General features: G+C 29.1%; 1 protein-coding gene across 1 annotated transcript in view; it reads right to left on the bottom strand.

Moving 5' to 3' along the window:
* LOC129965807 (transferrin-like) overlaps positions 1–9,010 on the bottom strand; it is a 30,385-nt gene extending 21,375 nt beyond the window's left edge. The window contains exons 1-4 of the mRNA XM_056080010.1: positions 8,882–9,010; positions 7,451–7,547; positions 5,167–5,291; positions 3,189–3,449 (exon numbers count right to left, since the gene is read on the bottom strand). Coding sequence (XP_055935985.1) covers positions 3,189–3,449; positions 5,167–5,291; positions 7,451–7,547; positions 8,882–8,927 — 529 coding nt within the window. The 5' untranslated portion in view covers positions 8,928–9,010. The remainder of the gene's footprint in view (positions 1–3,188; positions 3,450–5,166; positions 5,292–7,450; positions 7,548–8,881) is intronic.
* Positions 9,011–12,692: the final 3,682 nt, after the last annotated feature.

The following is a 12,692-nucleotide window of genomic DNA, read 5'->3' on the forward strand; positions in this document are numbered from 1 at the left end:
CGTTGTAGTGACAGCTGGTACTTTCCTACTATGATTTTTTAATGCACAATTTCATTTTGATGTTTTCCGAATGCTGTACCAGTTCTTTATCATTCTTTTTTTTTTTTTTTTTTTTTTTTTTTTTGCTGTTTCGAATTAAAGTACAATGCTTCAATAAGCAGAACTAACTGAAGTTTGATTTTTTTTTTTTTATTTCATGAAAAATTGCAGTTCCTGTTACTTTCAGTTCAGCAAATTTAAGCAAGAAATAAAGGCTTAATTTACTATAATATTAAATCAGGGAAAGGAGGGAAACTAAGCATCAACAAGAAGTGAAAACTGAATTATGCAATTCTACTTCAAAATAAGTCATTAAAATTTGCTATCTTACAATTTTTTTATTTTATTACACTAAGTACAAAATTATTAGAATTATAACCTTTACAGAAGAGAATATCTTAATTTGTATCTTTAAACTTTAATATATATATAAACACGTACGTATACGTATATCGTGTATATATAATAAAGTGCATAGAATTTCAAAATTCCACATTAAATGTTTTTACAACTGCATTTTATTCACTGCTTCGTTTCTCTAATTAATGGAAATGTAAAATAATATTAGAAATGCTAGAAGGAGGGCTCGCCTTGACGCCTACTCGTTCAGTCAAAGGAATGAAGATGTAGAAAAAATCAAGACGACAGAGACAGACATCAAGTTTCATCGAAAGGGAAAATAGTCCTAACCATCAGTAAATAGATGATGATTATGGCTTATTATGGGAATTGATATTCATAATTTCTTAAACTATTATCTTATAAAAATGAATGAATTACCTTAAAACTAAGAAAAATTACATTTTTAATTATATCAATTTCCTTTCCGTAAAATGATTTGATTTTTAAATTTTTTTTTAATTTAATTTGATACGCAATCTGTAATAATTGTTTTAAAGTTCTCTTGAAATAGATTTTTCTTTTCTGCTATTATTTTCGTTTATTTTTTTCATTTCATTTCATTTATTTTTTCATTCTTTTTATTTTAATTTGAACTTTAATTTTAATTTGAGTAATTTATAGAATACTAATTCAGTTCAATTTTCAATCTTGCAAATAGACAAAGTAAAATTTTTTAAAAAAATACATATAAACAGTTTTAGAACTTAAATAATCAGGGCAAACGGGTAATAACTGGCAAAGGTGGTTAGTTTGTTTGTTTTTTATGTCAGCTCTTTTTTTCGTTTGCAATTTATTGTTATACTCTTTTAAAATGGAGAATTAAACATGGCATTAATTTGAATGAATTCCATTTCTAAAACTTTACAGCAAGAACATTCATGTATGTTCACTGAACGAATGAACAGAGATTCCTTATTCGAAAAACAAAATGAAACCTTCATGCAATTTCTACTAATTTGCAAGCATATGGATAAAGGACATGAGATTTAAAAAAACCAAAATATCTTGAATGATAAATGAAGGGCGGAAGGGATTTAGACAGTCGCCTACACTCTGCAAGAAGATGGAAACAATACAAAGAGACTGCCACAAAAGAAAGAGAAAACACTATTTCTTTAACTAAAATTAGCATCAATATAAATAATTGCATCAGTCGACCTTCAAAAGTTATTGCAAAAATTTCGAATTTTTCGAATTCTTTGGAAACTAACTGGCTCGGAACTGAAATGCCTTCAAGAAGCTATTCAACTACTAGTTTATTTCGAACACCTTCTTATTTAATCTGAATCTTTTACAAAAAGTATTGAATTTTTTTTTCTTAATAATATTAATTTAAAAACAATGGCAATCATTTGAATCAGCCAGAGAGAGCGATCATAGATCAATTATGGCAGCGATCTGTAAAGTAAAGGGTTGGGATTTAGACAGATATCCGAGCTTATTAGCTGCTATTTTTAAATGTAAATCAAGCCAAAACAATAAAAATCATTGGGAGAGGTCTCCGTAAAACTTTCTCGCGTACTGACTATATAATAAAGGTGCTATATCAAAGAAAACTCTGCATCGTAACTAATGTACACCAATAACATTTGGTGTATAATAGTTACGAAATATTAACCATTGCGTGAATTTAAAAATTTTGCTGAATCTCTCCTGCCATTCTTGGCGAGTTATTTGGCGATTAAACCCTGACATGCGGTTACTAATATCCGAAAATCGAATAAGACGCGGATGAATCAGAATTTTAGATGCGTTTCTCCCAATCGATTGAAACAAAAATTTCTTAAAACGCTACACTTGTACTCAAAACATTCCATGCTAGATTTAATATATTTAGCTCACTGCTTTTTTAAATTATCGCTGAAAGTACAGACCGACAGATGGTCAACCCCTCATTGGATTTGGCACAAAACTTGATAGGTGTCATCGCTATAGGTGTTAAATAAGTGTGCTGAATTTTATCCATGCCTTCTTCCTTTTGTAGTTTACTTATATTCGAACAGTCGGATAAGCAGATTTTCTGATCGGAATTTGCTCAAAATTTGATAGAAATCTACAAAGACCATATACCAAATTTTATCCGTCTAGCTCAAAGCGTTTATTTTTAGTTATCTTAGTCAAAGACAAGCAGACAGACATTTTCCAAAAATGTGTTTTTCGAATTCAAGGAGATCTGAAACGTGAAGACTTATCATAATCTCGAATTCGAATTTTTTGACGATTACTATACTTTCTCTACATTATGTATACGAAAAAGTAAAAAAGTTTTCACACAGACACGATATCTTCAAGTGAAGAGTGGAAAATTTACAGATTTACAGTGACGACTCATAACATAGGAATTAAAGTGGAATTCATGAAAATTCATATTCCATTATCAAAAATCAGGAAACTCATTCACAGCTTTTGTGAAACGAACTTCATACCATTGTGGTGAAAGCTTATAAGCCAGTTAACAACTACGCTACCAGAGCAATTGCTTTTGTACCGTGGTCATGTTACTGGACTGCGAACCATAAGGTCCCAGGTTCTATCCTCACTCATCAAAATCCACCACTCCATATGCAGACAAAATTTATTAGCAATTAAAATGCCTATTAAGTGTGCAATATTAAAATTAAAATATGCATTCAGAATTATGAATGCATATTTAATTTTAATTTTAATAATTGATTGTGCAACAACTTGATCGAAAAATGCATTATGAATAATATATGGCGTGTTAGCAATTTTATATCGAAACTTACTTAACCGTCTCTCTACTTCTGGATCTGAAGACCAATTTCCAGGTAAGCAGCTGCCGCTGAAAAAGTTGCTGACTGAACCTAGCTCTCCTACTTCGCAATCAGCAGGCATGACATTTGCAGCCAATAGCCTACCCACGGGTATCTGCCATCCAACGGTTCGACCCAAGCCAGTGTGGCAAGAAGCTCGATTTTTCAAATCGTTCACATTTTGGATGTCTGATCCTTGCCGGACGAGAGCTATACCTTGGTACCTGAAAGATTCTGAAAAAAAAAGTTGGATTAATACAAAGAAAATTAATCATAACTACATTCCTTCCTATAAAACTGAACACGTAGAAAAAAATTCTAAAATTGCATGTATATGTTTGTGTATTGGGTTGAGTTGTTATTTGAGATTTATGCTTGCCATTTGGCCATTTTCTATATTTATAAAACTGAAAGTTCGTTTGTTTGTTTGAATTTTATACAATTCCGTGTCTCTTGATAGATTCGAAAATTAACACATATATTCTTCAGCATCTCGAACGACTAAATGCTCTATTTAAAAAAATTTCTATCATATTTTATAGAGGGTAAAATGGTGGTTGAAAGATTATAAGTTTTTTCAATATACCTCTGAACAAATTATTGCACAATTTTTTACGTTATCTTAAAATTCAAAAAATTAGCTTTACAGCAACATCAGTTTCATTGTCGTACTATTTTTTATTATTATTTCTAATCAGCCTTCAAAATTAATTTACGCATAATTTTTATTTGTTCAATTTTTTTTACTGAAAATTTAAATCTTTTTGATTGTTTAATTGCATATATTATTCGAGAGAATATACCAATGTTAATGTCAAGTCGCATTTTGCAGAAATTTTTATTTTTACTTTTAACAAGTAGAGTAAAAACAACACTTTTTATTTAATCTTGCAATAATTAAACACTATCTTTTTAAATTGTTGCAGTTTCTTTAATTATTCAACCAAATTTTGTCTCATTTTTTCACCTTTAAAATTTTTAATGCCTCCGATTGACATATCATCTATCGTTTTTAAACTATTTTCTAGCCTCAGTTCATTAAATAAGATTTAATTTAAATGATAAAATTTTTTTTCATTGCATTATTACACATCAAATCACAAATTAAAATTTTCGTTTATTCCAAAACTTTAGAAAATTAATTAATTATTATTCATTAGAGCTAAGAGTTCTAAAATCTCTTAATTAAGGGATTAAATATAAGAAAGCGAAAATTGTTAAGCATGAAAAAATATATTATTTTGCTTCTTCCTACAAACAGAACAAATAAGTACAGTCAGAACAGCGAATATTGCGGGTAGTTAACTATTATATACTGTACTAACTATACTAACGAATACTAACACTAATGAATATATTAACTATACTAACTAATCCATTTACGGTATAAATTGCTACATATTGTTTATGCAGTATTTTTTTCTCTTAAAACCAATGTCAAATAGTTTTTAGTAGTTTTACAATGGTAGACATTGTCTGGAGAAGTAGCATCATCAGTCGGTGACATTCGGTACTAATGCAGAGAAGCATTAAAAAAAATTCCTGGGCTTACTCATAATTTGGAAGTATTATAAATAACTGTCAATCTTTTCTAGTTCTATTTCATAAATATCTCTGGTCTGTAGTACATCAGCAGCATGAGTAAAAAAATATTATGTCTAGACTTGCAAGAAAATTAATTTTAAAAGAAGACGCAGAAAAACACATAGAAATGGAAGACTTAAGATATGTTTTATCATAATCGAAAAAGAGCCATAAAAAGATAATTTCTGATCGTTAAAATGTCATTTTTCTTTAATTCTTTCCATTTAAAAGTTAGCTTCAAATTACCATTTTTGATTTTTCGCTCATACTGCCAGAATATTAATGTGAAAATATTCTCGAGTTAATGTTAAGGTCGAAGTTAAAATACGTGATCTGAATGCTAAGTAAAATGAAATCAAACTTTCACCTCCATCCACAAGTTCTGTGGCAACCGGTCGCAAATCGTAAAATTTACCACCCAGGTAGAGAGCAGAGGGGTCAACGTTAGCAGTGTCTGCTTCGCCTTGGTGAATCTTTTGCAAGCATCCGAGCCTATAAAGAAAATAAAAAGAACAGTTAACACTTTCAATTTGACTTCTTTCGTACAGAAAAAATGGAATCTTATAACCTATTTTTTAATCATTTCCTAATGTTCAAGCGATATGAAATGCTGTATAATTGTGTGCACTGCTTTCTCTTGATAGATTCTTCCAAAATTTGATACAGATATACAATTTTAGTATAAAGAATGCATGCCGGATTTCATTTTTGAGTTTACGTAATTGCAAGCAAATAGACCAAAAATGACAATAAAGAAACTCGGAGATATTTAGATATTTCAATGGACATTCATCAAATTAGCAATCTCTCTATCTTGGTCTTGTATTTTTTTTCCCCCTTGATAAATTATTTTTGTATTCTTCATATAAGTTAAGCAGCTAGAATGGTCGCCGGCGTCCTGGCATAGGGGTAGCGCATCTTCCCCTTAATCTGGGCGTTCCGGGCTCGAATCCCGGTTCGGGCATGGTTGTCCTTCATCGTTCTATCTGTGAGGTGTGTGAATGTGCCCGCCTGTAAAAAGGGATTGTACAAGCGAATGTGTGAGTTTCATCTTCATATGAGCTAGAAGTCAGACTTCTGCCCTCGGGTGCTCAGGGGTCTTTACCCTCAGAAGCTACTGCACCCCCTTTCCGTGCTAACGCGGACACGAGATCATCAGCAGCTAGATGGTCTCCCCAAAACTTTCTCGCATTCTCTCTAATAAAGATATTATCCCAAGGAACGCTTTGCATGGCACTGGAGTATTAAAATTAAGAAATTTTGGAGTGAATTTAGTATTTTTACTGAATCTATCATGTGATTGGCGAGTTTTTGGAGATTAATCTCTAGTAGGAGATTAATAGTATCCGAAAATTGAATGCGTGTTTTAGACACGTTTCTCCCAACCGATTAAAACAAAACAGAAAAACTAACACAGAATTGCATTTGTAGTCATAAAATCAAATACCAAATCTCATATATTTAAATCACTGAGTGTTTGCGTCGTCGCGTAATTATAAAATATTAACTTTTGGCGTGAGTATAGTGTAGTGAATACTTATAAGCCAGTTAACAGCTACGCTACCCGAGCAATTGCTTTTGTATCGTAGTCATGTTACTGGGCTGCGAACCACAAGGTCCCAGGTTCTATCCTCGCTCATCACAATTCGCCACAATAGCATTCTTACTAAATCTGTCGTGTCATACTGATGAGTATTTTAGCGATTTATCCTTGGGATGCCGTTAAAAGTATCCATAAATCAAATTTATGCTTTTACACACATTTTTCTCAACCCATTGAAACGAAGATCTGACATAAAACTGCACTTGTAGTCACAAAATCTCATACCAAATTTGATATATTTAAATCATTCCGTTTACATAATTCTGAAAGTACATACCGATAGACAGTCAACAACTTGGGATTTAGCTCAAAATATATTAGGTATTTACACTATTAGTATTAAATTTATATACCGAATTCCATCTATCTAGCTCTCTTTGTTTCATAGCTATCGCGCTAATTTATATTCAAAAATCCGGACAGATAGATTTCCTTTAAACGGATTTTGCTCAAATTTGATAGAAAATTACAAATTTGGTATAAAGACTGTAAAACAAATTACATTCGTCTAGCTCAAAACATTTTTGAGCTATCTTTATCATAGCCAAACAGACCGGCATTTCCCAAAAAAGCGTTTTTTGTGCTCAAGAAGGTCTAAAACATGGAGATTTGTCCAAATCTTAAGTTAGAATATTTCGACAATTAAAATGCTTTCTGTATACTTTATATACAAAAAAGTAAAACAATTGAAAATATTATTTCAAGAAAACGTCGATGGACATTTAACTATTCTATGGAAAACAGCAGTTTCCTTCTAAAATACTCTATGCTATTGCATATGAAAGATTAAAAATTTTACCTTTTGTTGAATGTCTGCATTTAAGGGATTTGTCTAAAATACTATACTAGCTCACTCAAAGGATCAGATTTCATTATCGTCATAGATCTGTTGTATTAATATTGAGCAAAGTCTTTTTAAAACTCCAATTCATTATGAACTGATTACCTCATATGAGTTTTAAATTTATTGAATAAATATTTTAAAATTCGATTGGAATGCAAATAGAAAGATGAATAAATTGGTCCAATAATATTATCTTGTACTTACACATCTGGTGCACTGACACATTTGAAAGTATCAGGCAAGTCCTGTTCCATCTGACCACACGAAGTTGACAGTGATTCTGGAACACATACTCGTATCGCTAAAAAAAAAAAAAAAGAAGAAAAAAAAGAAAAAAAAAAAGGAAAGACATAAAATTAGATCCAGACTGTTAAAAAGTTAAGCTTACAAGAAATCTAAATTAAATTAATAACCAGCTTAAAATCTTATATAGATAAATATTTTTTACAATCACATAAGCAATCATTTCTGAGTAACAGAATAAAGAAATCAATTTACTTTTTTTATCTGACTGTGGTAAAACGATTCAAAGTTATCAGCATTTCAGTAATTCGCGAATATGAATTTTTAAATAATTTAAAGAATTAAAACAGTATCCAAAATATATCAATTCATGGATTCTTGGTTTCAAACAATCAATGAATTCCTGGTTTAAGTATGTAACTCCCGCCTTTTCCCCCCCCCCTTCTTTTTTCCTTTTTGCAAATTACTATTTTATTGACAGCATGACACAATAACCAGGAAATTATGGCAATCGAACGTTCACCTTGCGTGCGAATATTTTTACTTTCACAAATATTTATGCCGACAAGTTTACCTTGCTTAAGCATCTAATTTTATACAGATTTGATCGAAGAAAAAAATCTAATGTAATCACGTACTTATGCCCATTAATACGATCAGTTTAATGTTCATTATTGTATGAATGGAAAATCATGCAAAATACAACTTTAAAATGACAATTCTCTCATGTATAAAATACTGAATATATATTCCAGAAATAATCAAAGCACAATATATTCTCATCATTTTCAAGAAGTACAAAATATCATAAATTAAAAAAATAAATTTCATAAATTTGTCATATTCACAAAGTGCAGTGATTTAGTGTTTTCATAAAACTGCCTCTCACAAAACATCTGTTCTGTTCTATTCTATTCTTCTTTCCGCTATTTTTATGCCAAACGATTTACGAAAAAGTATATTTGTGGCAATTTGTTTTCAAGCGTATTTCAACTCATTCTAATGAAAATATTAAAATGGTTTTCAACAGTTGTTTTATCTGATAGTAGCAATATGTAACATTATATTTACGATGCAACAGCAATATCTAATTCTGTTTTAATTTAATTAGTTTAATTCACTTCACATTGTTCGTTTGTTTTTATTATGAATCTTTTTAAATTGAACGTATACAGTATAAAGTGACTTGCTCGACAAAATAAGTTAAATAAATTTAGACAAATATGTTTATAAACAATATAATTTTGTTTTTCGTCAAATCTTAAGAACCTCGAAATAAAATCATACATAAAATTTAATTAATGGAAACATCGGAAACTAATCATTCAACCAAAAAAAAAACCTTCAATTTTCAAAAATTGTTTAGTAAATATTAGGAAAAAGATTTCTTACGAGTAGCTTGCACCACCGAAAAAATTCCTACCAAGATCCACAACATAGCTGTTCTTTGTGTCGAACTGGACTCTCATGTCTCAAACTCACCTTAAGTAACCTCCGAAAAAAGTGCCACTCATTGGCTGCGACAGAAGTTGCGTCACCAACAGGAAAACCGAGATTCTTCGAATGGGACAGCTTCCGATTGTTGTGCGAAATTTAAAACAAAATATACAGCAGCGGAAATTCGCCCTTCTGGAATGAAAATACTTGATTTATATCAATAAATAGAAATGCGAATAGTATTAATTTAAATCTCTCAATTTATGTTTTGAATACAGTTATATACACCTAACAATGTCGTTTTTCGGTTGGAAAATATTTCTAAAATGTTTTATAATGATGTTATTGATAATAAATGGAATGAGCAAAAAATATGAAAGAAATTTCCAGCTGTTTCGAAAGCTATTTCATGCTCGAGAACTGAATATGATGATTCCATGTCTATTATTTTCCATTTGAAAAATCACAATATTAAGAAGTATTTGTTCAGAAATATAAGTTGTAAAGCTGTTTAACCTTAAGAATATTGCTAAAACTAAGAATGATTTTTTAAAGCGATTTGCTATTAATAAGTATTGAACTTTTAGAATAAATTAATAAATGACTAATACCAAAACAAAGCGAAGATTTGCTTCAGTAAACAATATTTGTTAACTGATTTCTTGTTAGATTTGATTAATATAATTATTTGTTTTGATTTCTTACCCTCCAAAAACTCGCAAAAAAATAACAATTATGTGCTCTTTGTTGCTACGACTCATGTGGCTGGCTGCAAAGGGACAGGTGAAACCAGCCTGATAGAGTTGAGAACGATGTGAATGCAAAAACGTTCCCTGATGTGGCTGATTTTGCTAAATAAAAATTATTTTGTCTCGATTTCTGCCTCTCAGTCTCTAGTTTCTTTTCTGCTGCATTCCGAATATGCAAATATCTGAAAATTAATAACGCTATTTTGGGGTAAACAATTTATGGAACTTAGTCTCTTAGTAGCCTTTTCAGCAAAATATTTTTAAGCTTCAAATCTTTGCAGTAATATAACTCATATTATTAAAAAAAACTTACACCGGTCTATTCATCGTACTTTGTATCTCTCTAATTTTCTTTCAGCTCCCATAAAATTTGAACTTTAAATTGGAGCGTAAGTACTAAAACTGCAATTAATGCAAAAATGGTTTTTTTTTTTTCTTCTTTTTTTTACTAAAACCAGATACTGTTTTTGAAACTGTGAATATAGAAAACAAAATTGTTCAGTATTAAAGTCTTCTGTGCGCTATCGATTTTTTTTTTTTTATATATATAATTCATGCAATAACTAAAAAAAATCATTCAATAAAAATTGCTCTGATTGATCATAAAATTCAGTTTTTATTTTTACTTTCAGAAGGATTTAAGCGATGTAAATTACAATATTGTTTTGTTTTAGTCAATAAATGCACATCTGATGAAGTCTAAATTTCAGACAGTCCTTTGGTTCTAACTAAGGAATCATATTCAGTTAAATATTCTTGACACTTCAACTTTTGGATTTAAAGAAAAAATATTATTTTGTTTTCTACGACCAAATGTATGAAGTTTTGAATATTACTATTTTGGGACAATCAACAATATCACAAATTTAGACCATTCATGTGAAATTTCTTATACTAAATCATTCAAATATTTTTAAAATGGAATTAAATGTTTTAGTATAGGAATTAAATGGTACACAATTAAATGGCGTGTTTTCCAATGTAATCTATATTTATAGCCTTTATTTAGCAAAATAAATATAAATTTTCTTCATTCCTTTTTAATATTAAAAAATTGTCGTCTTAATACAAATAAAAATTTTGCGGCTATATCTGTGTGAAAGTACGTTCCACGACTCTTTCTAAACAATTGTGTAGAAATCAATCAAACTTTGTACACTTCTGATTTAAAACAGGAGAAAGCAATTTCCCAACTTTTTAAAACGTAAAATTTAAATCAGTATTAATAAGAAATTAAATAAAATGTTACTATTCTTCAGCAGTAACTTCGAAGCAAATTATCACAAAAGAAAATATTTCTATAACATTTTAAAATATAAAATTTCCCCACTCAGTTATACCAATTTCACTTCTATTCATTTTTTTCTCCCTTTTTTTACTAATTTTTTAAAGTTTAATAAATAATGGAACAGATGCAAACAATTTAAAATAAGGAAATATATACATACGCTGTTGATAGACAATGATGAAACTTTGAGCTTTTCTACCTTCATTTTTCAATATGACTACTTTATTTTTTTAATGTTTTAGCAACTTTTTTTTTATTTTTATATAATTTATTTCTCTGATTTAAACATTTTTCAAAATTAATTTTATACACACTTCTTAACAATATTTTCTTATTGCTTATTTTCATATTTATTATTATTTCTTATTACAATACGAAGAACTATTGGCAAAATACATTGTTAGAATTCTGAAAGAATAATAAAAGTTTATCTTAATAAAGCAGACGATAAGCAATTTATATCAGGAACAATTTTTCACTTGGCTTATTTTCATATTTTTATTAATAAAAAAATTAGCTATTTAATTGTTATAAAATGCTTATTAAATTCTATCTTCAGTATCTGTGAACCAATTCGAAGTAATAATGTAATATTATGTAGTATTAATAAATTATTGATAAAGTTAGCTACCGACGGTTTTTCAAGATGTCCTTTTTTATTATAATTTCAAAAAGAAATCTCTTTACACTCATTTTATTTAAAAACATTTTGGACAATAAAAAGATTTTGAGTATTATATTTTATATTATACTCAAAATTATTATTATACTCAAATTAAAAAAATTTATATTATACTCGTTATTATTATAACTAAAATGGATAGATTGGGATTTTTAGCAGCAAAGGTTACCATCCCCTAATGCCTAAAATAAAAGTTGGTTTTCGTTAAAAATGTTAGAGGTGAAAATACTTTAATGAGGAACGCCGAATATATCAACTAGTTTATTAATTGCTTATGGATGCAAACTTGATAAAAAAAAAAAATAAGAAGTGCTCTTTACTCGTCTTCCGTTTCTTGAATATTTCCATTTATATGCGTAGCAATGGAAGAAATAAATGTTTTCAGATTTAATTAATTTTTAATCCAACTAAAATGCATTTTATTGGCATGAAAAAAAAATCTTATAAAAGTATCAGTCACAATTCCACTGATAAATTGACACTGATATTTTTGCAATTCCTAATTCTTATACTTTCCTTTGATAATTAGGGAAATTATTCTCTTAAAAAACCGCTTTTATTCAAAGTTAATATTAAAAACATTATCTACTTAATAAGGCTAGTTTTATTCTAATGATTTTATTTCTGTTTATTACTATACTTATGAATTTATTTTTAATTATAATCAAATTAATCTGACAAATTTATTTGATATTTTCACTGTGTTGAATAGCAGCACGAATGCAGATTAAAAATAACTGAAAAGCATATATATATTTTTTAAGCGTAAGACACGATGCGTAGATAAATAATTGCTGTGATCAAATAAGTATACTTTAATTCGAGAAGAATGGGCACGTGCATGGTTAGTAACTATGTGGTTTTTATCAATTTCAAAATATATTGTAGAAAATCGACTATATTTTGACATCAACATAACCTTTATATTTACAACTTTTTTTTTTTTCATACTGCTTTTAAATAAGTCAAAATTGACTATTTAAAAAGTACTCTTTCCTTTGACGGAATTTCACCAAAATCTGACACAGATCTAAAATTTTGTTACAA

This window comes from Argiope bruennichi, chromosome 4, assembly GCF_947563725.1.
Source record: "Argiope bruennichi chromosome 4, qqArgBrue1.1, whole genome shotgun sequence".
NCBI lineage: Eukaryota > Metazoa > Arthropoda > Arachnida > Araneae > Araneidae > Argiope > Argiope bruennichi.